Source organism: Conger conger, chromosome 8, assembly GCF_963514075.1.
Source record: "Conger conger chromosome 8, fConCon1.1, whole genome shotgun sequence".
Taxonomy (NCBI): domain Eukaryota; kingdom Metazoa; phylum Chordata; class Actinopteri; order Anguilliformes; family Congridae; genus Conger; species Conger conger.
This window is the reverse complement of record NC_083767.1, coordinates 48990065-49017875: the sequence shown is the minus strand read 5'-3', so window position 1 is coordinate 49017875 and position 27811 is coordinate 48990065. Positions and strand designations below refer to the sequence as shown.

Genomic DNA, 27811 nt, shown 5'->3' with positions numbered 1-27811 from the left:
CGCAGTCACAGGCCACGCCCAGCGGAGCCCGTGGAGCCCCTCCCTCCTCCGCCCCCTTCCACACAGCAGGGTACCTGGGCACCGGGTGGCACTGACAACCCCCCCACCCCTTCTCCCCTTCAAAATAAAAGCCCCACAAACTCACTTAAAGACGTGCGAGGATACCATGTAATTTCACATGTAAATATTTTCTATGTACTTGTACACAAAGCCAACGGAAAAACAGGACGAAGAAAAAGGGTACTTTTTTTAAAGGAAAGAAGGAAAAAAAGACTGCAAAGCAATCCTGTAAAGAGACTTTGTACAAAATGGACGACAGACGAATCCGGTGCTCATCGCCCTCTCCATGACACCCTGTCCTCAAAGGCGCCTTTTCTATTTTATTCTTCTACTTCATAAGCCCTCCCTCGTGGCTGAGGGTCTCGTCTGTCTGTCTGTCTGTCTGTCTGTCTGGCGTCCTGCTGTCAGGCCCAGCTTTCTTTATCAATGGACATTCCACCCCACCTTCCCCCCTTCCTCCCTGTCTGTTTTGTTTGTCTGTTCACATTTTCTCTTCTCATTTATCTGTTCTTTTCCCCATTTATTTGTGTATTTAGTGGCTCAGTTTAGTGAGAAAAGAAAGCTTTTGTACAAAGAAAATACAGAATTATTATTTTTTTTATTCCTGCGTGTAACAAAAAAATTGTGCACCGCTGCAGAGGTTTGGAGAGAAAAGCATTCTGGGAGCCGACTTCACTCCCCCAGGAGAGTGCTCTGCGCATGTGCGTGTGTGTGTGTTTGAGTGCGTGTGTGTACGTGTGGGCGTGCGTGCGTGTGAGAGAACGAGAGAAGATTGAAAGCAAGTGAATGTCCTGGCTTTTAAGAGAGCCCAAGTGAGAAATGACCTGTAGGTAGTATGTTAGCGGTTTATTTTTTAATTCTAATGGTTATTTGTAGAAAATGTAATTTAATGTATAGATGGTTACTCCAGCTTTCTGCAGAAGCGCCTGTACATAGTTGCTTCTTTTCTTTTCTATGCCTGTACAATTCGCTCCCATCCCATTTTGGAATATCGTTTGTAAATACGAGCGCTCTCTTTGCAAAGCTGAATGGTCCCGTGACTGTAGCACTATTATTTTCTTCTCTTTTCTTTCCTGGATCCTCTATTATTGTATGTCTTTTTTAATTGTGTGCGCGTGCGAGTGTGTGCGTGCGGAAGAGAGACTCAAGACACAGCACTGGTTAGCTATTTTCATTGCTCATGATAATAAATCACACTTATGTCAGTTTTATACCACCAAGTGTGTCGTCTCATTGTCACTCTTTTGATTTACGGCGTCAGACGCTTTCAACTGGACCTCCACCTCAGAGCTTACCGTCTCCATGCTTCCATCTCCGCCACTGAGCACAGACTCCTGCAGCTTGGTGCCGTCATTGGGCTTCACGCGCGCATTCCACAATCCACAGTATACTGCAGATGTTTATATAAATTATTTTGTTAAAAATGTACTTGTTAAAATGTGTAATGTCACTATTAAAATTTTAGCTAATTTGAGAAGAGCTGGCTGGTCATATCGGCTATTTATCTTTGTGTAAAAACTTAAAAGTCGGACACGGCAGGGTGAGTCAACATCACTGTACTTAACGTTTATAACGAATATGTTGAACATTACAATGCCCGTACGTGTGGGTTGGTTAAGCGGATTCAGACCTACCTTCCTACTGCTCTTATTCCAACGAAGCTGAATAAACGCAGGATTTCAAGCAGATGAGGACAGACTGACGCATCCACGTGCTGGTGGCAAACCATGAGTGAAGTATCGACTTAAACGGAGGGTTTTATTGCCGTTTTCCCGGTCTGAGAGACATGCATAAATAATGTCCCGTCTGGTGAGTGCTTTTGGTGCTCGTTAGGTGTATCAAATGGCGACGTGTCAAACTGCCATACTTGGATATTCTTTTTGGTGTCGTTTGCTCCTTCAGCGTAGTTGCTTCATTAATACATAGGCCTACATTTAAATAATTCGATGGACATTCTGCCTACAGTTATAGCTTAATTTTCTCTGATGTACTGTGGGGTGCAGAAATTTGGGCACCCCTGGTTTAAGTGTCTGTTACAATGAATCTATGTGATCGAAAGCAAACATGAGACCATTCTGCAAATTTTAAAGCAAGATTGCTTCTTATTTTCATTTTCTACCGTTTATAAATTAAAAAGGGAAAGGGCCCTGTGCAAAAGTTTGGGAACCATTTTGAATTATTCTTTGTTACCAAGCCCCTGACCCAGGTGATTTATGTATTAGGGCTTCAATTAGTATAATTCCAGGGCTGAATTTTTTATTCTGAAGTAACTCCATGCCTTCGAAAGTATCCAACTGTTCAGTCTGGTGTTAACAACCATGGGTTTCTTCTAAACAGTTGTCCAAATTGATCACCTTTGATATTTCTGTAATTTGGAGAAGGGACAACCGCTGTGCATGACTCAATCCAGCCCTGATGAGCAACTGCTACCGCTTCAGACTGCAAGTGTGTCCTGAAGATTTTACTGTGCTCAAGTACAGGAGTAAACCAACGTAGTTAGTAGAGCTACCAGAAAACTAAAGTTTAAGGTAATTTGTTGGAACAAAAACCAGCATGCAGACTAACCCTCCGGGACTGGAGTTGGGCACTCATTGTAGAGGAAATCCCTTGGCTGTAGATACTGCAGATCTTGGATCTGAGGCCTGGTATCTTGGGGAATAGGGAGTCCCATGCCCTGCTGTCCCATGCTCACTCTTTAACCCCAAACCCTTCGGTCTGTGTGTTTACAGGTGGACAGCCTATAGACGAGTGACAAAGGTGCTTGACTGTGACCCAGAAGGTCAGTGGTTCAAGCCCCGGTGTTGCCACAACGAGATCAGCACATCGGTTGGTCCCTTGAACAAGGCCCTTAACCCCAATTTGCTCCCAGCGGGATTGGCTCCTGCCTTGTCTAATCAACTGTAAGTGGTTTTGGATAAAACCATCAGCTAAATAACTAATAATCATAATTACTGCCCACAAAGTCTTCTGGTTAATGTGTTCATTGCACTGAATTTGCCATCCATCCTGTAATGGTTGGTCTGATCGAACTCCCTGAGCAAGACACCTAACCCCCAAATGCTCCCGACGAGCTGGTCGGTGCCTTGCATGGCAGCCAATTGTCATTGGTGTGTGTGTATATGAATGGATGAATGCGAAGCATAAATTGTACAGCACTTTGGATAAAGGTGCTACATGAATGCCAACCATTTACCATTTCATTAATCAACAGAATTTTTGGTGGTTTGATTGGTTCAGTCATGAAATCAGATGTGCGAGTTCCTGGTTACAACAAAAACTGTCGGGCAAGTGGCTTCCGAGAACCGGGGTTGAGAAACACTGCTCTAACACGTCCCAGACTGTGCTCTGTTCCACCAGAGGATACCCTCCCTAAAGGGCAGTCTTTGGGTTGTGTTTCTGGAATCAAGACAGTAGGTCTTCGCCCATTTAAGTTTGCAGCACGGGACAATGAAAGCTTGATGCTCCACCTTTCAACTGGAGTGGCTGCAGTGCTTATGTCATTCCTCTGGATAAACAACAAAAACTTAACACGCTGCTGGGAAGAGCTGAAGTCACCATGCATGCACACTATTGGAATTCTGGGGCCTATAAACATATTTCATTGACATTTGGTTATGTGGACACCTCTCCTTTTTACATTATACACAAATGCAGGTGCCACATTACAATAAGGTTATCTGAATTGGCATTAACTAATGAACTACTGAGACGCTAATGTGTACAGCTTAATGTATTTGTAAATCTTTAATTCATGCTGACTACATTGTTAATGCCACATCGCATTGGAATGTAAAAAAAAAGATTATGTATTTGTTCATGGTTAATTAATTTACATGTATTCTTTGGTTTGCTAATCTTTAAATACCCATATAACTAATACATACTAGTTCATGTTGGATCAATGTATTAGTACATCATTAATACATGTGAACTGCATTCGTTAATGGCAATTTATGTAACCTTATTGTAAAGTGTTACCTAAATGTTAACTGTGACATGCTATTGGTGGTAGTGAATGAGCACGCTTGGCAGATGCAGGAAAGAAAAATACCCACACATCACTAAGATCCAGCCTTCATTTACTGAGCTCTTTAATAGCCATTGCTGAAGAACAGAAAAAGGACTGACTGAAACTCTTCCCACACTGGGCGCAGTGGAATGGCCTCTCCCCTGTGTGTCCGCTGGTGTAGTTTAAGGTGTTCACCTTTACTGAAACTCTTCCCACACTGGGTGCAGCGGTATGGCCTCTCCCCTGTGTGAGTTTGCTGGTGTTTCAGTGATCCCATCGCTCTGAATGTATCTGGGACAGTATGAGAGGGTGCACAGTGCATGTGGGGGCTGCCAGAAGGCTGAAGACCCTCTGATGTGACTGATCCTGCTCTGAGCAGTCTGCCTATTCCTCAGGGTGAGATCTCTTGATGTGTTTGAGCAGGTAGGTCTCTGCTGTATACGAGAGCAAACGGTGAGTACAGGGGAAGAACTGAGATCGCACTACCTCACCCCCTGGTGGAGGAAAGAGAGAACGAGTTCAGAACATTATGTGGAACTGGACAGGAAAAAAAAATCCTTTTTTTTTTAGCACCAAGACATATTTCCCCAGCTCGACTGTCAGATTACATCTCAGCATAAACATATAGCTGAACTTCTGCTTGTTGAATTCTCAAAACCGTACATGACACACACTTGGGTTAAGAGGTAGGTGAAATGTTGGCATTACACTATAAGACATCTGTAAAAATTGCTAGAAATTCCACACAACTTGCCATTACAAAAATCAATACCTTTACATAAAAATCCCCTCGTCAGCTTAGCCATTTTGAAAAATTGCTTTTTTTCTGCATTGTTTATGACAGCAGTTTGCACACGCTGATTATTTTTCTGACACCCACTAATTTTCAAAGTCGGCAAGTGGATCGGAACACTGCTGGCACCTGATTGGTTAGACAATACTTCATGCAAATGAGATGGATGCACATTTTCAAAACTGTGTGGAAGGCAGAGCCAAGCTGAATCATCGAGTGCAATTACTCTTTAACATCGCTACCTTCCAAATTCTCCAAAAACCAAAGAAATGAATGTTCAAAACAGTGATTAATTGTTCAAGATGCATTATTTTTTTGTTGCCTTAGGGCAATAGTGGACCCATCCAATAGCTCCAACACCTCCTCTCCTGATTTTGGAACTGATGCTCCTGGACATGGATTTGTAGCACTGTGAACGTACAGTGTGTGAACTTATGTAGTACTCAGCTAATATAGCAGGATCCTGATCAATCGGTGAAATGCTTAAAATGAAGTGGCTTTAACTTTGGCACCGTCTACTCAAGAGTTCTTTCAGCTAGTTTAACATTGTTACAAGACCATTGTAAATCCTATGACACTACTGTATTCCTAATGGCAATGCAGTCATCATCCTATCTATTCCAACTCTATCGCATATTGCAGCAAGACTAAGTCCACTAGGAGAGTACAGGCTTCACATAACCGCCCCCCCATTAATGCGTGCGTCTGCTCATGACGACCACAACATTTTAGCCCTAATTTACAGGAAATAACTTAATTAAAATCAGATGGCTGAAATGTAGCCTACAAAGCAAAGTTGAGGGGAAAGCAAGACAAACAAATAGAGTTAATACAATACAAAGGAGACATGCACAGAAAATTTATGAAATGTATTATCTTAAAAGCCATCTCGAGCATGACAAATGTTATGTTCTAAAAACAATCCAAATTTCAAGACTAATAATTCTGTTGTGGTTCAAGTCTAGGTCATTGCCCAGGTTGCACTGGTTTTGGCTCTCTCTATCTGTGTGAAAAAGGCAGAATCCTAAAAACCCACTTCTGTAAATACTTTATCCAGCAAACACGATAGTGACCACAGTCAGAGAAACACATGAACTTGATTTCACAAACATCCATGCCACCTCTCTTTCCTGTATTGCTGCTGATGTATTATCTTCTTATTGAACATAAATCAGTATTCGTTGTATGCTGTATAATGATTGTCTCTTGGTCAGTGGACAAGAAATTTGTGGTGTTTCTCAGCTTCAGAATCCATGTTAAAAAAAATTGTTTTTAATCAAGACGTGATTGGAAACGGCTGGAAAGCTCACCATGAACGCGCATGGTTGTGCTTAAACCTACCCGAGCTTGATCAATCTCGACCACCTGATTCAGAATTCACAAAAAGGAAATAAAAAAGAACAATTACATTTGCGAGTGAAAAAATTGGAATTTAGTTAGCTACTGTTCACATCTATGTGCGAAGCAATTTAGTTATGAATGCGGATCAACTTCAAGGTCCCACAGTCAGCGCCTAGATTTAACGTTAAGTAATCGGTTAAAAGTTTGCTGCCCAATGCCTATCTCCACGTCGGTCACTTCGGCGGACCACTTAATCGAGCGTTACTTTCTTACCTCTTCTAACTTATATAGTATTATATAGCTAGGTGAATTACATCATTGAATTTGGTAACATTTCTAGCGAGTTAGTAATCACATTACTTATTAACAACAAATATGCTAACGTCAGCATGTTATTAGTTTATATTTGGACATGTAATATTTGTCATGATCATTAGCAGGGAAATAGGGCAAGTTACAGTTTATTACATTAAATCATTTTCAATTAATCTTACGGATTTATGTTATCCCCACTCCCCTCCTTCAAGCTCTCACCTGCTCACAAGAAATCAAGACCGAAGTGAGCAACACCAAACAAGGCAAACAACTGTCGAAAAAAAACGCCCCGCCAAAATGGAAATACTGGTGACGTCACCACAGAAGCTCAACAGCTGCCCAGCCACGGAGTGGCGACTGGGATGGCATCAAGTAGCCTTCTTGTAGGCTAGCAGCTCGTTTTTTCATGGTCAGGGGGTCAAACTTGGGGAACTGTATACTTGATATAGATTTAAACTGTGGAGGACATCACAAAATTGTTCCTTGAGTAGTGGCCAGATGTATGTGTTTGGTTGAGAAAGCTAGCCTATACTTAAGTCTGTCTTAAGACTGTACCTAGTCTGTACTTAAGTTCACACAACACACATATAGCCTATAGCCGTAAATGCAACAGCTTGACATTCCACAGTCATTCTGGCCTCTTCAGAAATAAAAGCAGAAAGGATTGAGGTTCCAGTGTTTTGTGTTTGAAAGTTTCTTTAGTTGACAGATATGAAGTAACTATATGTCTGTGTGTGTGTGTGTGTGTGTGTGTGTATATATATATATACTTGTGTGCTTTCTAGGAATGTGTGTAGGTGTGCATGCTTGACTTTGTGCTGCTGCACTAACACTGATGCCAGTGTTATATACAGTATGTGACTGATGACACACTGAGACCTCACACTCATCTTGCCTTATGTAACACGCTCATAAATTAGCATATTAAATACATTAAAATAGATTTACCATTATGGGCTAAATAACAACCTTTCAGAACAGATCTGAGGATTTGGTTTAAATGAACTAGAACAAGAACAAGAATTGTAAGCACTACCTCCATAAAATCAGCTTTATACTTCCTTGGAGAAACTGTGGTTGGTTGTGAATGCTGACGGTAATAGCCACACCCAAATTAATTGTTTTTGCAATGGCTTACTTTCCCACGAGGTGAATCAGTCTCATTGGGAGCAGCGGTTTCCCCGGCTGTGTGTAAATGGCAGTGTATTTCTCGGCTGGGGGGTTGTGGACGCGGTGTGGTTTCAGCACTGGGAGGAAGGGATGCTCATTCCCAGGTCAGGTCTGACGTGCAGCTGTAACCAGGGCTGCCTCTCTGCCCTGGAGCTATTTGTTGTAAACAACTCTCAATGCTTGGTGTGCTGTCACCAGATGTTTACTTCCCCTTGGAGATATATGGAGAGACCAAGGACCAGACCGTCGCAATGAGCTTAGGGGCCTGAGCCATAAAGCAGGAATACTGCGTTAGCTGGATAACCCAGTGAAACCCAGACCATGCCAAAATCTCGAACATGGACTGAAGTAAAAGCGGCTGTTCCGGGTCTTGCTTTGTGCAGTCATCCGGTAAACTCAGTTATCCCCCATGCCGTTTGACTCAGTTATCCACCCTGCCGTTTGACTCAGTTATCCACCCTGCCGTTTGACTCAGTTATCCCCCCTGCCTTTTGACTCAGTTATCCCCCCTGCTGTTTGACTCAGTTATCCACCCTGCCTTTTGACTCAGTTATCCACCCTGCCGTTTGACTCAGTTATCCACCCTGCCGTTTGACTCAGTTATCCACCCAGCCGTTTGACTCAGTTATCCACCCTGCCGTTTGATGGCCTCTCTCCTTACCATCCCCTCGGTCCAGGATCCTTCATCCCTTCAGAGGTGGACTGGTCTTCATCACTGGGATGTGACATAAACACCCTCACACTGCATGAGGGCTGCAGGGCAGGAGGTCTGGATGTGGACCACACTGCCATCCTTCACCACCCTCAGCTCCTGCTCTAGAGGTGGGGGGCTAAAACAGCGGCATCCAATCTCATCCAAAAATGGCCAGTGTGTGGGTGCCAGTGGTTGTTTTAGCCCAGCACTAACATACCTGATTCAATAAATGATGGTCTTCAATCAGGACCTTGATAAGACGAATCAGGTGTGCTAGTACTGGGCAGTAACAAAAGCCTGCACCCACAGCGGCTCTTTTCGGATAAGACTGAACCCTCCCACGCTAAAGGAAGACATCTTTTCTCAAGCCTTTATTTGAATGTAGGCTATTGGATAAACCAAAATGTAGCTAAATCCCACATTGCTTCTGTCATCAAACTGAATGGTTTACACCATCACTAAGCAACACATTTTTACGTTTTTATTTAGACTGTGACATCAGCTATGTATATGGATAGGTAATCTATGGTAATATCTGTGGGAGCATTACATAACAGACTAAAGAGCTCCATAGGCCATCCCTGCTCTAACATTCAGTGAGTACTGGTAGATGCCCAAGAGAGCCGCACTACATTATGCTGATATGAAAGGTAAAATCAAAGTTTCTCTCTTAACATGGCCTAATTATTTTCAATTTAAAAAGAAAATTCACTGTCACCTTTACTGCCCACCTAATTATCAGCAAAAACAACATCCTTATTATGTGTGTCATGATTAGGGACAAATGCTTGTAAATTGGGACTGTCCCAAATCAACTTCTGATGACCTGACACCCAACCAACCACAGCCTTGTGTTTGCTTCCTGTTCCTGTCTTTGTTGACCGGTCCTCTGGCAGGGGCCTCCATGGTGGAACGTTTGTCACTCTTTGAATGACATTGTCAGTAGCAATAAAGCATACACTTTTCAAGCCTATGATTACTATGTGAAAATATGCTTAAGAGTCATCAATGACAACATTCATGAAATTCTCAAAGAAACTGAAAATGAACCAATGTTCTCCAAAGGTAATTTTAGTATTCATATTGGTGACCTCATTCAGGTATTGACCATGTGTGTCTCTCCATTATTTTTTTAAGAAATGCAGAATACTTACAGGGAGAAAAGACAAGACCGGGATAAACAGGTATAATATAAGCAGCCCGTTTTGAGTCCAAACACAAGTTACAGCGAGGAAGAGGTGGAAATTCTTGCTTATCCACATTGTCCGAAGCAAATCTGGCAGAATGTTTTCAGTGGACCGATATTAGGACAAAGTTGTACTGTTATATATGGATATATCGATCCCTGGCTTCTGTATCCAACCCCTACCATACAGAGGAACCAATGAAAAATACCTTAGGTGCTATAATACTGACTGTTTTATACAGCATGGCACATGTATATATACTGATGTCTTCATAATACAATGCATTATGGAAATAATTCATAAAGACAGTAAATGTGGCTATGAAAATGTGTGCAACAGATTAGATTAGGAATAGATTTAAAACAAGTAAAATACTTTATGGTGGTTCCTGCGTATGGCCTTTCAAAGTATCAGTGGCTGCTGAAAAATCAGCTAAATTTACATTAAATATATATGTATATCTACTGTACATCAGGATTGCTCCTGTGGGGTGCAATGGGGAGAGCTGTTCAGAGCTGTGAACCACCATCTTCCAAAGTCCGCTTTCCCAGCACAAACAGGGAGGGGGCCAATCAGATCATAGTATCCAAATACGAGCTCCCTCCCTCACCAGACCCCAAATAAATACACAGGCAGTTTTCGGAGAGGCAACGTATGAGGCATGACAGTTCATGCTGATATCCATCTGCGTAGGTTTTCTGGCCGCACAGATCCCGAGCCAAGATCTCAGCTCCTGCTTCCACAAGTCCTGTGTGGAGCGGAACCGGTGTTACCCAATCCGGAAAAAGTTCCGCTCTGAAAATCGAAGGCGCAGTGCATCAGTCAGCTGCAGGAGAGGGGATGTATAACCCCCCCAGTTCTGACCGAGTGGACAGGACCAAAAGACAACAAAAAAGATGAACTGACACCCACTTTACAAGAGGACATTTTCTGTTAACTAACTAAAACATGACTCTGGACCAAGAAACATCGTATTCATATGCTTATTGTTTCTGAATGTAATATAGTATGTTTTGTTATTATACATAACCCAAAGGTCACAGTCTGTAGAGTGACTGTAAGCATGTATGTGTGTGTGTGTGTCTGTGTGTGTGTGAGAAAGGCTGACTGATATTGTGCCAAATTATATATCCACAGTCAAATCTCTGGGTATGGAAAGTGAGTTGTTTGTAATGTGGTATTTAAGCCAATCATGAGTCAGTGATCTTGCTGATACCAGTCCACGTTCAACTTGTAGAAATAGTCTTTTGAAGAGAATGGCAGCAATGAGTGGGGACTGGGGGGGGGGTCTTCACAATTGGAGATGGGAGGGGTGGATGCTGCGAGGAGACTCTCTGCTTCTGTCACTCCTTCTGTCTCCCCCCACAGCTGCAACCTGGCCCCTCACCCTCAGGATGGTGGGCTATAAGCTGGACCATGAAGATACAATGAGACTGCCCCCTACTGGGCAGCTGCAAGACCTGTAGGACAGAAAATATAAAAACAAGAGCGTACTTACATGAGCCTTCATTTCAACATCATTATTTGTAATGGTTTATTTGGTAAGACCTAGTTATTTTCTGTAATCGAAGTAGTTCATAAAATGAAGTCCCTTTTTGTTGGCAGCTGTAGAGTCCTAGTTGTCCAAAAGGGGTTAGCTTCATTCTAATGTAGCTTTATGGTGTCTGAAGTTCAGGGATATTGTGTACTTACCAGTCTGTGCATTAGGCATTCCCACTCTCTGAGAGAGAGAGAGAGAGAGAGAGAGAGAGAGAGAGAGAGAGAGAGAGAGATGTTAATAGCCGTGACAGTGAGTAACAAGGTGAGTAACTATTGAGACACAACACAAGTTTAAACAGCAGAGGGCAGACAAGATAGGAAAAGGAAAAATTACAGTGGTAGTAGTGCAGTACTGGTAATATCCAGCAGAGGGCCAATGTGCCAATGACTGAGTGAACAGTGAATTTATAATTATTCTACAGCACAACATGGAGGAGGTGATATGACAGCCTATTGCCTGAGCATAGTTTCTGACCTCTCTCCATCCTTTATACTCTTCTCTAGCATAACAGAAACAGTTAATTCAAAACACTAATTTAATTAATGCTTTGGTGGAAAGCTAAGGGCAATGATAGTTCCTATTGAAATTACATAACGTCCATCCATGCCTTCTGTATGAAGTTTTAGATTTCAAGGTCAGTGAAGTACTATATGTGAAATTCACAATCAGGGGAGGATGGCGAGAACAAGGGGCAGAAGAAGATTAAGGGGGGGGGGCGTAAGGTATGTTCTGAATACATTCAATGTGTGGCAAGTGTGCTCCCTGAGGCCAATAGCAGACCCTGCCCTTTTCCCAGCCTTCTTGACTCTCTTCAACAGCAGAATGTGCTTGTCTCTCTACCCTATAACAAAATCTGACTCTCTCTGTCCAATAGCAGACCCTGTCTGATTCTCTCTGCCCAATAGCAGACCCTGTCTGACTCTCTCTGTCCAATAGCAGACCCTGTCTGATTCTCTCTGCCCAATAGCAGACCCTGTCTGACTCTCTCTGTCCAATAGCTGACTCTGCCTGACTCTCTCTGCCCAATAGCAGACCCTGCCTGACTCTCTCTGCCCAATGGCAGACCCTGTCTGACTCTCTCTGTCCAATAGCAGACCCTGCCTGACTCTCTCTGTCCAATAGCAGACCCTGCCTGACTCTCTCTGTCCAATAGCAGACCCTGCCTGACTCTCTCTGTCCAATAGCAGACCTTGTCTGACTCTCTCCGGTTTGCCCTCTCCTCTCAGCACACACAGGCAGGACACACTGACGCTGAGTCTGTGATTAATTCAGACAGGCCAAACGCAAGCTGTGTAAACATCCATTAGTAATTTGCTGCTTCGTCCAAAAGCCCCGGGCTGCAATTAGCACATGTCCACAGTAAATCCTCCCTGTTCCGTTCTCTATCTCCCCTCCGTTCTGCACTGCCCTCTCGCCCTCTCTCGGAGTGCCCTGCAGTGACCGGGCAGCACAGCCAGAGTGTGTCAGTGTGTTTCCACACTACGGAGCTCAGTAAGTCCGTTACTGGAGACGCTTTAGGCCAATGTGTTAACAGGAACGCTTCTGCTTGTAGTGTTTTTACCACCACAGACAGGGATTTTGTATACGCGGATAGTATATGCATGACTTAACATATGCGTGTGGGCATGGCTTATCACCGAATGCGTTAATCCCTGATTTGACCTATAGCGCTGAAATTTGTGAGATTTATTCAAGCTCTCATTAAACCTTTAAATATATGGTAATAGCCCAGTCACACACACGGTGGTGCTATTAAAATCACTGCTGCATCACATTGGTCTTACAGTGAATGCAGTGGTACCCCATATGGAAATCAAATGGGCATATACTGTTTGTCCCTATATACAGTGGGCACCAGAATTATTGGCACCCCTGAATGGCAAAACACAAAAATAGACACTATAATTATTGAGTTAAAGGAAAAAATGTCAACATGTGAAAAATACTGTTTGGAACCAACCAAACATTAATTTAATAAAAAATAGATTTCACCCCTGATTTAGTACTTGGTGCATCCACCTCTGGCAAGGATGACTGTATGGAGTCTTTTCTTGTAATGCTTGATTTTGGTGGAACCATTTCTGTGTGGATTTTGGGGTATGATTTGGGTAATTATCTTGCTGGAAAGTCCAACTACAGCCAAGTCACAGCCTTGTGGTAGAGGCAACCAAGATTGTAAGCCAAAATTGCCTAATACTTGGTGGAATCCATTATACCATTGATTTTAACCAGTGCCTCTGGACCTCTGGAACAGCCTCAAAACACCAGCATATTTCACCGTGGGTATGAGGCACATCTCCTTTTATGCATCTCTGTTTCAATGGCAAACATGCTGATGCTGTATCTGTAGTTTTGGAGCCCACTGTAAAAACAAGACTGACATAAACAGTATGATAGATATATTAGATTTCCGTATGGGGCAACACTTCAGCAAGAAGACATGAACGTAAAAAATGTGCGCTCTGACCCTGGGAATTGCAGCTGGCAGCCATGTTTTTTTCTTGTTGTTATAAACAGCAGGTGAGCTTTGTCATAAGGGTTCCAAAGAGATAATTTAATGGATCTAATTATAGAGTGCTTATTTAAATGAGTCACCAAGGTGTTACATTATCTTTAGTTTATAGATCAGCTCGTCTTGTATTTCGATAAAATAGAAATTCAGTATAACATCACTGTTGAAAATACTTTAAATATATTATAGAAATACTCCAATCAAGGACATTGGTGCTATACAAACAAAACAACCACATCTGTTGGTTTGCTTCAATAAGGACCATTATTAGAAATCACAATTTATGATTTAATGCATCTTCCTAACACTTTAGAAACATTCATTACAGATTCAGGGTACAAAGATAACTCTATCTGTAGATTTCTCACATTCAATGATTTAGTGGTAGAAGAACTATAAAAAAAATAGTGGACCAAAAATGAACTACTCATATCTCACAGAGATATGTAATCTAAAATGTCAACAGAACCTCCAAAGGTAACTAAATAGGCTGGTTAAAACTAATGACACTTTGCCTTAGAAGTAACTTTCAATGATTTGTCTATTTCTCATGGGCCTGGTCACCACACCCTCTTTGACAGAGAGTTAAAAAATGTGCTAGATAGGTCCCTCTGCTCACAAGGAATAAATCTCGTTCATGGACCCATAACTTCCTGGAAAACCCTTAAAATGCTTCTCCTCTAACAAAAAATGACCCATTCACATGAAATTCGATATGCTGCATCTCTCAACAAACCTAAGTAAAGGATAAGACAATGTACTTGCATGTGGGAGTTGCATATAATTTGCATATCATTGGGGCAGCCTGTACCCTAGTGACTATGACACATGACCGGGACCCAGAAGGTTGGTGGTTCAAGCCCCCAGTGTAGCTACGATATCCATGCAACTGTATCAAGACTCCAACCATAAAGTACTGGCCCAAAAAACACATGTGGTGCTCAATATTTCAAAATATTCACTAACAAATGGTAGGGTTAGTGGTAGGATTTCCCTTAAGTTAGGGATAAGTCTTTCTTTCTCAAGTTGACTAAAGTGTGTGTGCCACTCTAGAAAGTAACGTATGCACTAGCCATTCAGTATACTGGACCCTTAACCAGAAGACGTTGGCCCCTAGTGTGTCGTATATGTGTATGTGTGGCAGTTGTGTGAATTTACTGTTCTGCTGTTTAGTTTTAGAATCCAGTACTTTTCCATTCTTTGTCTCCAGTGTCCAATTTGTTTTGGTTTGTAGACCGGATATTTCCAGTGTTTCCAATCCATGGTTTAGTAAGTGAGTGACCAGATGTGTGTGGGTGCCTTTTTCTGTTTTTTAATATGATATACTGTATATGTCGTGCTAATCGTGCCCTGGTAGTGTTGCCTATTTCTCCCACAGTTCTTATGCCACAGTTTTTGCACTTTATGACATTATGCAGACAATTGTGAATGCTTACTGTTAAGAGTCAGTTTATGGAGACTTATGGTGCTTTTTTTGTCCTTTATTGCTGTTTCTTGCGAGTAGAATTTTGGGGTTTGGGGGTGCTATGTGGTGGGGTTTGAGGGTGTTAGGTGGTGGGGTTTGGGGGTGCTATATGGTGGGGTTTGAGGGTGTTAGGTGGTGGGGTTTGGGGGTGCTACGTGGTGGGGTTTGGGGGTGCTATGTGGTGGGGTTTGGGGGTGCTCTGTGGTGGGGTTTGAGGGTGTTAGGTGGTGGGGTTTGGGGGTGCTATGTGGTAGGGTTTGGGGGTGCTATGTGGTGGGGTTTGGGGGTGCTATGTGGTGGGGTTTTAGGGTGTTAGGTGGTGGGGTTTGGGGGTGCTACGTGGTGGGGTTTGGGGGTGCTATGTGGTGGGGTTTGGGGGTGCTATGTGGTAGGGTTTGGGGGTGCTATGTGGTGGGGTTTTGGGGTGCTATGTGGTGGGGTTTGGGGATGCTGTATGGTGGGGTTTGGGGGTGCTATGTGGTGGGGTTTGGGCGTTTAAGAGTGCTACATGGTGGGGTTTGGGGGTGCTGGTGATGTTACCCTTGCTGTCTCCCAGCAGCTCCTCGGCCATTAGCCCGTCCTGCCGGTTGCCCAGGACGAAGGCCAGGAAGGAGAGGATGAGGGCGTCCAGGATGCCCATGATGGCCAGGATGTAGGCCCAGCGCACAGAGCAGGCGCCCAGCGTGTACTTATCCGTCTGCTCCCCGCACATGCGCTTCACCTCGTCTGAGTCCCAGCCGTCCGGGAAGATCATGCAGCCCAGGACCAGGCACGTGCCTGAGGGGAAGAGCCAGAGGGGAAGCGCCAGAGGAGGAAGAGCCAGAGGAGGAAGAGCCAGAGGAAGAAGAGCCAGAGGGGAAGGGCCAGAGGGGAAGAGCCAGAGGAGGAAGAGCCAGAGGGGAAGGGCCAGAGGAGGAAGAGCCAGAGGAGGAAGAGCCAGAGGGGAAGGGCCAGAGGAGGAAGAGCCAGAGGAGGAAGAGCCAGAGGGGAAGAGCCAGAGGAGGAAGAGCCAGAGGGGAAGGGCCAGAGGAGGAAGAGCCAGAGGAGGAAGAAGGTGGGAAGAGGGAGAGGAGGAAGAAGTTTGAGAGGAAGAGCAAGAAAGAATGAGACACGGGATGAGTACACCCTGTCCTTGCAACCCTTTGAAAGCTGTTTCCTCTTCTTTAACCTGTACTTTGTGATCAATTCCTGTACTCTGTGATCAAATCTTCCCCTCTCTTTCATTCATTCATTCTCCTTCTCTCTTGCCCCCTTCCTCTCTCTCCCTCTCTCTCAGCATGCCCACTGTAACATTTACATTACATTTACATTTTTGTCATTTGGCAGACCAAATAACAATCCAAAGCGACTTACAAGTGCATAGTTCTGCCAGAAGTTAAAAGAATCAAATCCATAACTAGCAAAACACGCATGAAGAGCTGCTCTAAACAAAAAGAGTAACATTCTGCTTGATGAACACAACATCAACAGCGCAGCCCTGCCAACAACATGGAGACCTCAGTCACAGGTCTGAGTCCTGGCAATGTCCGTAGCCAGCTGTGACGGTGGGGTCTTCAGCGCCAGGACATGTCTGGCTTCATCCAGCCAGTACTAGGGCAGGGCCCAGGTTCACAGGGTTCCTGCTGCATTAGCTCCTCCCACCCCCACGCTACCAGTTGTCATTGGAGAAATGTGCTTCTCCTCCAATTGGCCATAGTACTGTGTGACCTGTGTGTTGGACAATAGGGAACAAATCACCAGATTGTCTGGATGAGTGTGTGCATTTGAGGTGAGTATGCACTTCCCTGCAAGTGGCAATGTAGTGAATTGAGAGCCATATAGGGCAATAATGTGCAATAACAGTCTGTGGAGTTTTGTAACTGACTGAGGCAGATGTATAGAGCAGGCCTGTTGTTCAGGTTCATAAACTTTAAATGGAGGCTGGGGGAGCTGAGATTGTTGTGAATGTTCTGTGTGATTAATGCTACACATTTAACCTATAATCACCTGTCTGCAGCCTTGTCACAAGAGGCAAGAGTTAATCTTGTGTACTTTTCATTAAATCACTTTAATGACAACAATCTGATCGGGTAATCTTAATGATTTCAACAACTGTAAGGGCGCATATTAAATTGCTCCTGTGAAATGCACAAAGGTTGCATAGGTAATGGCACCATGTTAAGGTGCCTCTGAGAGAAAAAGGAACCAGCTTATGATGGGCAAATATAACGCCACACAACAGAAAGGAAACAGACCCAGAACCATTAGTGAGTTTAAAGCCACATTTCGTCTCCTTTGTTTCAAGTGTGCGCAGTAGCTCAAACAGCCTCCAGACACTGCAGCAACTCCCGACAGAACAGGGTTCAGCCTGTTACTGAGGCACAGTTTATCTAACCTTTATTTTAGCACCAAAGGTCCATTGAGATAAAGAGTCTCTTTTGCAAGGGAGAGATGGTTAAGAGGCAAGAGCATGTACATTATCAAGAGAAACATAAGTAGCCCAAATATTGAACAAGCATGAAGCGCGGGTGTTCCAGCGCACACAAAGGTATCCAACACGGTGTTTTATCTACATCTGTCAGGACAAACCAGGCATGCAAAACTGAAAATATCCATTAAAGGCCCACACGCCAAATTTTAGTGTTTTTGTGCTTTTCATATCATCCTGGAGCTTTCTTTCGATTTGTGTTCCATACTGATCCAAGTAAAACGATCGCAATTTTGGTAGAAGTATGCATATTTTAGGGTCTAACTGCTATTTTTCCGAGTTGTTTGTAAAACGATTTCCCACGTGACGTGAAGTTGTTTTTGCAGAATTATCGGATGACGTTTCTAAATGTTAACACAGAGAACTGACCGCGGGAGGGGGAGGGAAAGGGGTTCAGGACTTTTCAAGAAACCTCCGTCACTGCTCTTTGTGAAGGTTTTGTGGGTGTTTTAGATACTAAACCCAGAAGAGAGTGCTGACGAGTGTGGGCCTTTAACGCGTGTTTGAGTCTGCTCGTGAGATGACTCAAGTTTGAGTTTAGCCTGCGGTTCATTTCAGGACGGTGGAGCAAAATGAGTGTGAATAGAGGAATAAAGGTAGGGACTGCGGTAATCTAATGTTGTAGAAGTGGTACAGTTGAGGCTGTGGATGCAGTGCACACACACGCACACACACACACCCACATGCACACACACACACATACACACGCACACACAAAGACACACCCACACACACACACACACACACACACCCCCCACATGCACACATGTACACACACACACACACCCACATGCACACATGTACACACACACTCACACACACACACCCACATGTACACACACACACCCACATGCACACATGTACACACACACACACACACACACCCCCCACATGTACACACATACACACACCCACATACACGCGCACACACACAGACACACACACACCCACACACACACACACAGACACACACACACCCACACACACACACAAGCACACACACACACAGACTGCAGTCACACAGCAGCCTGCCCGTGAGCACAAGCTGCCAGGGATTTAAGAGCTGGATAATCTCAGGAAATGACTGAGGATCACAGTTACATCTCTCATAGAGCAAGAGTCTGCAACTGCTGTGTATGTGTGTGTGTGTGTGTGTGTGTGTCTGTGCATGTCTATGTGTGTGTGCAGGTGTGTGAGTGTATGTGTGTGTGTGCAAGAGAGAGAGATCGCGATAGAGAGAGGGAGAAGGTGGGAGAGAGAGGAGGAGAGGGGGGAGGGTATGAGGGAGAGGAAAGGGAGAGAGGGAGATATGGAGGGAGGAAGGGAACAAGAAAGAACGAGGCGCAGAGTAAAAGAGTGAGATGACTCAGGGTCTCCTGCTGGTTACCTGTTCTCTCTCATCTCCCAGTTCTTATTTTTCATTAAACAGGGAGAAGCAGTGAAGAAGAAAAACAGATAAACGGTGTAAGAACAGTAATAATGATGTTGATTTACACCCAGTGCCCCGCCCCCAGTCTTAGGGAGTGCCGTTAAGACTCTTTAAGACATCTTACTAATATGTTCACGAAGCAGCCACCAAGAGGCGCTGTATACATTTCTCTTGTGTTGTACTGGTTAAAGGGATAGATCAATTGATCCAGACAGTTTTTGTGCATGATGAAAGATACTGTATTTTAGATACGTGAGAGTTTCTAACAATCTGCCGGCTTTACGGTGGCAGGTATAGCATCACTGTTAAAGCTCCTTTGGGGTTATTTAGAGTTTATTTACTTTCTCTCCCCCTCTCTCTCTTGCACATCTCTGTCTATCTCTTTCTCTTCCTCATCACCCTCTCTCTCCTGCTTGAAATATTTAGCAGCAAATTTTCATTCACAGTTTGTGCCTCGGGGGAAAATCTCCTGGTTTCAGCCGAGATGAAGCTCTTTTTCCAGGTTATTCCACAGAATAAAATCAAGAGAGGTGGAAAAGGAGCTGACTGCACACTTAGTCAGGAGCGTGTGGATCATAAATAATTAAAGATGTCTGCCGTTCCACATCTCTTAGGGCAGCCATGGGGGACGAGGAACCGTGGCCAGATTTCACAGTTAACATCCCCCCTGGTCTTGGCCCATAAACTCCACACCCAATCCTAAAATACAGCCCCCCAGTGAAATACATACCCTTCCTCTCTGTGAATAAATATATACAGCGTCTTCCAGTCTTGCCCAAGGATAATAAAGTGGGGCAATAGGCTGCTTCTCTCACCTGTACGTGTGCATGGTGCACACATGGGTCATTAAATGGTATAATGAGAACAGGGAATTCAGCCCCGTAATTCACAGTATTTTGCATGACGTATGCCATCATGTGCATGTGTGTTTGTCCGAGGCTGCTGGTCTAAAGACGCAGACCTTTCTTTTTTCTTTTCTTTTTTTTAAGTTGCACTTGCACCTTTTCTTTCATTCCATTATACATTTTTCAGCACCACCACCCTTCCATTATATATGATATGAAGCTGTGGGGTGACGCTGTTAAATCATTTATATGCACAGAACAGGATGAAATGAGGATCTCTGCAGACTCTCTCAGTCTGCTCTCTGCAGGGCGGGGGGGGGGGTCGAGGTTCCCCTCAGGACACTGCCAGGACATCATTCCTTTAGCACCAAAAACCACCACTCACCTCCCCATCTGCCTGCCAAACTCTTCAACTCTCCAGTATTGAGATTGGCAAAACAATATCTCAGGAACAGTCTCTGTAATGGTCTCTGTACATATGTGTGAGAGAGTGTTTGTCAGTGCTGTCAATTTTCCGATAAGCATATTCTATAGCCAACACCCCCGTCTCTGTCCCTGTCCCTGTCTCTGTCTCTGTCTCTGTCTCTGTCTCTGTCAGGCTTTCCTGTTGGCCAGTGACGGAGATGGCCAGTGATGATGGCTGAGGTACATTCTCCACAGAACGGTTAAACTCTGAACACTCCCACAGCTGCCTCATCCTTAATTACCCAGCACTAAAAGCTATGAGCACAGATACGCTGTGCAATGGACCATGCGCCAACGTGAATGAGAGTGTGTGAGCCAGAGAGAGAGGTAGAGACAGGCAGAGACAGATATATATACTGGAGACAGAGAGGGCGAGAGACATAGGGAGACAGAGAGAAAAAGCGAGAGAGACATCAGAATCTGTGGGATTTTTTGATTACAGAACTGGAGCTCTATAAGCCTTCAGACAGTACCTCTGAGGCAGTGAAACAGTGTCAGATTTTGAGTGCGCGCTTGTCTACCTCCCACGGCTAGTATGCCCATCTTGCGCGGAGACCACAGAACCTTCTCCAATTGTAGCATCTGTGCAAGCAGTAACACTGAGAAGGTTTTATGTAGAATTACTTTCAAAAATACAAAAAACCTTAACTTCCTTAACCAGCACAAAATCAAGCGTAAAAGCCAAATTTGATATTTACACAACAACCAGCTCGACAGAAAAACACAAAAGCTGAAAGATCTTCATTCGATCACACAGAATGGTTTGCTATACAAATTAGTGATGGTTGTAGGTCAAATGGGATAGATAACTATTATTTAAATTAATTTAAATATTGTTTATACTCTATATACTGTAAGAAATAAATGTGGAATTATATTGATGGAGTGAGACAGAGCTATGACTTGAGTTAAATAATCCACTGCTTACAGACACAATCGCCCGAATGAATCCCTGCATGCATTCAGGTACAGACAAAATCTCCCGTTCACAAATACAGCGCAGAATCAGCACAAAACCCACTACCCACTGATAAATAAAAAGAATGATAGAACTAAAATGATACTACGCCCAACTTTAAAGAGTGAGCACATTGCTATAGGGGCCTAAGATGGAGGGCCGGAGGAAAACTTACCGAAAGAGAGCCGCACAAAGAGCAGAAAGCGTAAATATTCTTTTTTGTGCTGTGGGTTTCAGATTATAGTCCTGTCAACAGTGGAAGTTATTTAAAGATGCCAGTTTTGTCAAAGCACAGACTCAGGGAATACAATCTGGCAATAAAGAGAAAAGTGTAGAGGAAGCCCTGGCAGTAAAGGAAAATGTGCTTACCTAGGGAGGACCGGCTCTGTTCACTTAGCGGCTAATGGGAGGCCCAGACACAGCTGGGAAAGTACAGGTGAGCACGCTGATGTTTTTATCGTGACATTTCCCTTTTATCACACTGCACTGTATTTATATTTCTTATGTAATTTACTATCATGGGAGTACGAATGTGCATTTGCAACCTGAAATTTAAAACCGCATTTGAGAGAGAAGAGAGTGAGAGTGTCTGTCAATGAGATACTGTCTATGTGTGTGTGTGTGTGTGTGTGTGTGTCTGTGTGGATCTTTCACCATAACAGGACATTCTACATTTATTAATAACTTCAAGACCATCTGGGGAAAACCCTGACATTTTACTTGCACACTGAACATCAATGTATTTATGCATTTTAATAATGTAACCATAAGCAACTGGAGTAGATAAATACGGTTGAAGCGATGCAGTTTATCTACAGTAGTAGAGCCCTGCTCTACTTCCTGATGTAGTTCATGCTCCTGATGAGTATTAAAGACTGTGGTGCTAATAGGCCTGAGAGTCTGGCTGGCAGCCCTGCTTTCATGTAAAAAAAAGCATGTTTCTGCTCATTTCCACCGACAGTAGGCCAGGACAAGCATGGAAAGGAAGGTGGGGGTAGGGGAGGGTGCCAGGTGTACTCAGGTTGGCTGTGCCTGTGGAGGTGGCTGTCAGAAAGGGTGTGGTCCCTGTTGCTCCTGCAGTCTACCTCTGTTCTGGTTGCTGGCAGTCAGGCATGACCACCGGTTTTCTTTCACTTGTTCTTCGGTCAGATTATTTTGTGCCTTTTTACATCCTGTACCTTTTTTCAGGTTCTTTTTGCAGCCTATTCAGTGTTTTCCATCTTCTTATTATTTACAATACATTTTTGCAACAAATTTTGATTTGTCTCTTTTATGTTACTGGTTGTTGTTGGGGAACTTCAGTCTTAACAGCAAGGAACTGGATCTTGTAGCCTAAAGGTTTACAGGTTCATGGGACTTCGGTTCAGTGTATATCCAGCTGTATAAATGGATGCTGTGTGTAAGTTGCTCTGGATAAGAGCGTCTGCTAAATGGCAGTAATGAGAGGACTGGAAGAGGGGACTGGAGATGAGAAGAACAGGAAAAGAGAGGTGAGGAAAAGTAACTGTGAAAAGCATTTGTTGCCTTCATTACATTCCCCCATGTCTATGCCCGCATTTACACTATGTAAGCACTGTTCCTCCCTTTCTCTACTGTTCAATTCAAACACACACACACACACACACACACATACACACACACACACACAAACACATACACATACACATACATACATACACATGCACTTCTGAAAATGATAGGTTACAGTTAGCAAAGAGTTGTATTCACTGTCATTAAGCTTTGTGAGCTATCCCACAAATGCAATGCACAGTCCCAGCTCTATATCCTGTCAAGACGTTCCTTAAAAATCACTTAGCATACATAATTAGAAACACTGTCTGATCACCAAACACCGAGTTCAAGTGGAAGCTTATAAAACTTTCGGTAGCTTTACACATGCCACGCTCACCAGGGCAATGAGGCTAACCTTAATGAGCGAGCTTTTTATCACTTAATGAATCGTCAATTATTTGGTTTGGAAAAAGCCTCAGGCGCATAAATAACCATTCACACCACATAATGCTGTTTTATAATCCACAGCACGTACTTGTTTTCTTCTTTGTCCGGTGGAGATCCCTATGGTGGCTTATGTAAGTTGTGTTGTATCATATCCTACAGCTGGCTGGGCATTTAGATTGCTGCTGTTCACGGAGCAAGCGTCTTGTATAAGGGCCGCTTCCAGAGCACTAAGCCACATTATCTCTGCCCATCGGTCATTCTGACTCATGGCAGTGAATATGGCCACTAAACTAAGGTTAAGGGTGTGGGTTTGTAATGTCTTGAACAGAGCCTGGCAGAGAATGCCCGATGTACTGCTTTGCTATCTGGGTAATGGAGTCCAGGAGCTGCCCGTGTTCGCTGTGGTGCTGAACCGGAGGGGAGGTTGAGCAGAGCAGCGGGGGAAGCTGTCGTGGCCTTAAAATGCAGAAATAAAGGGGAAGTCAGCCTCACCGCCTGGACTGGCTGTGTGCTCATGAACACTTGTGAAGACCAGATTCTCTTCATGCGCCCAAGTTTTCCTCTGACAACACTTTTCATGCCACCAACCTGGGATTTCAGACCCAGACAGAAGAACAGCAACAGAGACAGATTGGGAGAGTGCAGGGAGAGATAAGGAGAGAGCGAGAGAAAAATAAATGAAATGAAAGGGAGAGGGCGAGAAAGAGAGATAATGGATCTGAAACATTTCTGCCGGGGAAAGCAGAAAACTGTGAGGGACTCGGGGAAGTGTCGGTGCAGCTGAGACGGGCGTGACCGAGCTGCGGCAGAGTGGATGAGGACAACGGAGGAAGAGTCCGAGACACGGGAGGAAGAGTCTGAGGTGAGAATCACAGGCACTAGGACTGAGGAAGGGAGTCTGAAGGGCACTAAAATATGTGGAGGGCAGACCTTGGTGCCCACACACACAAACACACACTCACACTCACAACGAGGATCGTTCAGCATTGGCTTCCAGAGCAAAGCACCAGACCGACACACATCCATCCCACAATAAAAACTATTCAGAAAATGTAAAAAAAAAACATGAGGACACCTGTCGTTTAAAAAAAAAAAAATCTTGGGGCTGAATTATTCATTTCATTCACTGATACGGTGCATAGGTCAAGAAATTTGCTTCCCTTTCTAAAAAAAACACCTTTTTTGAGCGGAGGCAACATCACACAGAACCACATTTCTGTGAGTCTTGAGGTAATTCAGTGTGTGCTGAGGAAGAAGAATGAGTACTGCTGACTCCTGCATTCAAATGTAGCATAGCCAATCCGCTGCTATGTAATGCTACTGGTTACATAACTGAAGCGATATCAGAACTCAAAAAAGAAACCGAGGAAGAAAGGAAGAAAGAAATAGCTTCTGCTAAAAGTGCTCTAGCGCAAGCAAGATAGTAGTGACTGAAGTTCATTGGCTAAGCTACTTACAAAAGTACTTCCTGGTGAGGAACAGGCTGTGCACTGCTGCCCTGCAGCAGCATTTTGTTTGGGGGCAGTCAGAACTGATAAAAGTACCTGCATCGCAACCTGGGAGTTGTGCTTTTGCAGGTAGAGCTATGCAGTATGCAGGCCACGCCCCGTTCTTCTGTGATTGGCTGCAGTCTTGGGGAGTTTTTTGCCGGTGTTGTTGTGACAGTCTTCTGATGAGGAGGGTATGGCTGTTCTTGTTTGATCTCATACAGGGACATAAGAAGGTGACGTGGAGTTTTACGGTATGGGCTAAATCCAAAGCTGGGTGATACTCTCATAAGTGCATGTCTTTCTACATATTTCCTGTTCAGAGTACTGTAGTATTGATCCTTTTATCAAAGCAAAATATCCAGTTTGATGTGCATGAGGCCCTTCAGTGGGCCTCCTGACCCGACACATTACGCTCACCTTCAGTGACTCACGCTTACCGAACCCCATTCACATTCATCTGAGAATATCTATGACAAAAATGCTAATTCGTCAGAGATGAGTGCAGGTACAATACAATAACAACAACAAATGGAAATATGTAAAACTAAACCAAAAAAGCCAAAAATATGAAGAAAAAAAAAAAATATTACATGCAAGACTATTATGTTATTTGAGTAAAGCTTGAAAATCTTCAAAATTAGGGAATTTGCAGACAGTCACTTGAGCACAGGTCATCATTAAATTCAAGATTTATGAGCAAGTGGCTCTCGGTGGTAAGAGAGTCTCATCTGTCTGCCTCTTATTATTACCCAAGGTTCAGAGAGGGGGATATGAGAGGTGGGATAATGACACCATTAGTTATTTATCATGTCTATTTCTCATATCTACACACAATGATTTAAGTATAAAATATATCTAATCTATGTGATATATCTAACGGAATGCATCTAATTTCAGAAAAATGTAATTACCAACTCAACGTTTTTCATTATGTTGTCGAATTTGTAACCAAGCGTACAGATGCATTGCAGTCCCAACGTGACTTTAATTATGCACTACTTGCCCCCCAAAAATGATATATTGTGTAATAGATTTTTTTAGAGGGCATGTAGGGTGTAATTAAAATCGAATTGTATGAAATTTATGGCGCAACTCTACGCTCGGCAATCGTTGTGAAGCCCATATAAACTATTTTAGCTCACTGCAAATGGACGAGGTGAACCAGAGCAGAAATTAGACCAGATGTGCCATTCCCCCCATGCGTGATTCGCTGCGATCGGCGCACTCAAATATATTGTTAAGATTGACATACATGAGAGGCAGCGAAGCAACTGAAACACCCTATCTAGACCCTGCAGCGTTGTAACGATCAGCCCAATAACTCGCCAGTGCTGGGGCTCACAGATACCGCCCCGCTTTGATATTGGGCATTATGGTGCGGAGCACCTCGGAGCTGTGGCTGGCGAGGGTCTTATCGGCGGGGAGCAGCGCCTGGGGCTCCGGAGGGAGGCGCTGACTGAGCTGTAACTGCCAGAGCCATGAGATGATGACCCCCTGGCCCCCGGAGACCAACGCTCTCCGCTCCGGGCAGCTTAAACATAGATTATCTTGGGCTAAATGACCCATTAAGCTGCTGTTAACCTCAGCCGTGAAATAAAAACAACTGCTATTACACTGCGCAAGATTACTCTGCGCTGGGATATGATCATTACTGGGGGGGATGGCGAACGTAATGGTGAAGATGATGAGGCGGCGATGGTTATTAATATAATAATATACAGTATGTATAATGGTATACAAATAATATATAACAATATACATATGCATTATATATACAATAATATATTGTTACATTGCACAGAGCGCCATAATTTCAGATACGTATTCATATCATGTACACAGGTTCATGCATTTGCTGGCCTAAATACTATTATTTTAACTATCCAGAAATGAGCACTCTCTGACATTGTGAACCCTACCTTGCATTATACTACCTCACTTGGTACACTGTTGGCATGGCGATGGCATACAGGGAGATATGCATCACGCTATCATCATTCAGAGCTCAAACAGGCTCTCTTGGGCACACTCCCTGGGACACATTGTGAGCGAGCATGGCCACGTGCTGGAACCCTATTCTGTATTGTTACTGAGCTCAGGGTCTCTCAAGCCTGGAGGCCTCTATGCTGCGCTGTGTGTGTACGCCTGTATCTCAGCGTCTGTGTGTATGAGCCTGCATCTCTGAGTGTGTGTGCATGTGTTTGTGGGCACGCATGTCCGTGCGTGTGTCTATGTGTTCACGTGTGTGCGTGTCTGTATGTGTGCGTGCATGTCTGTGCGTGTGTGTCCATGTGGTCACGTGTGTGCGTGTCTGTATGTGTGCGTGCATGTCCGTGCACGTGTGCGCACGCATGCCTGTGTCCATGCGTTCATGTGTGTGTGCGTGTCTGTGCGCGTGCATGTCCGCGCGCGTGTGCACATTCTCACTGTTGCTCTCTGTATCTGCTCTTCTTCCATCCCTCCACATCAGCAGCACATCTGCATGCCCCTGAAATGGGATTTACCTTCCTCAGCTCCCTCCAATCCCATTTTCTGCAGCTCACCGCCTAAAGAGCTGTGACCAACTGCATTACACATACACGCCATACACACTCCTTCCTCTATCTCTACCCAAATGTACATGCGTTTCACAAAAACACTCAACTCTTTGAGCAAATGGAGGGCATGCTTGTCATATATTTAATGCATTTCTATTTTTACGTCACGGAACAACATCTTGACAGGAAAATCAAGGATTCCATTTTTTGTGCATTTGGTGAAATCTCAGCGGAACCTGCTGAAACGGTTTCATGAAACAGCCATAACAGGCAGGGAGGGGTAAGAGAGGCTGGCAAGGTTCCAAACTGATTAGGAGGCACACCACGCAATCACTACAAGAACGGTGCAATAAAATAAAAAATAAAATAAAAAGCGAAACAAAACATTGATAGGGATTGCTGCGCGCTGACGTCTCTGTGCTGTGACCCTTTTCACCAAGGAAACGACGGGGCCTTTTGGAACGCGACTGGAGTTCCGCGCACCTCATTGGCAGCAGGCACCGACCGGGTGGGCAGAGCTTCGAGCTGCCAATTGGAGCGGAGGGGAGGTGGGGCCGGGCCTCAGCGGAGCTGGG

At 44.1% G+C, this 27811-nt stretch overlaps 2 protein-coding genes across 3 annotated transcripts in view; one reads left to right on the top strand and one right to left on the bottom strand.

Moving 5' to 3' along the window:
* kmt2e (lysine (K)-specific methyltransferase 2E) overlaps nt 1-1280 on the top strand; it is a 39166-nt gene extending 37886 nt beyond the window's left edge. For both annotated transcript variants that reach the window (XM_061252200.1, XM_061252199.1), the window contains one exon: nt 1-1280. This exon is cut by the window's left edge and continues 952 nt beyond it. In XM_061252200.1, coding sequence (XP_061108184.1) covers nt 1-95 — 95 coding nt within the window. In that variant the 3' untranslated portion in view covers nt 96-1280.
* Nucleotides 1281-9437: 8157 nt separating this feature from the next.
* The window catches only part of lhfpl3 (LHFPL tetraspan subfamily member 3), a 40274-nt gene continuing 21900 nt past the window's right edge, over nt 9438-27811 (bottom strand). The window contains exons 2-4 of the mRNA XM_061252253.1: nt 15627-15863; nt 11262-11289; nt 9438-11029 (exon numbers count right to left, since the gene is read on the bottom strand). Coding sequence (XP_061108237.1) covers nt 11273-11289; nt 15627-15863 — 254 coding nt within the window. The 3' untranslated portion in view covers nt 9438-11029; nt 11262-11272. The remainder of the gene's footprint in view (nt 11030-11261; nt 11290-15626; nt 15864-27811) is intronic.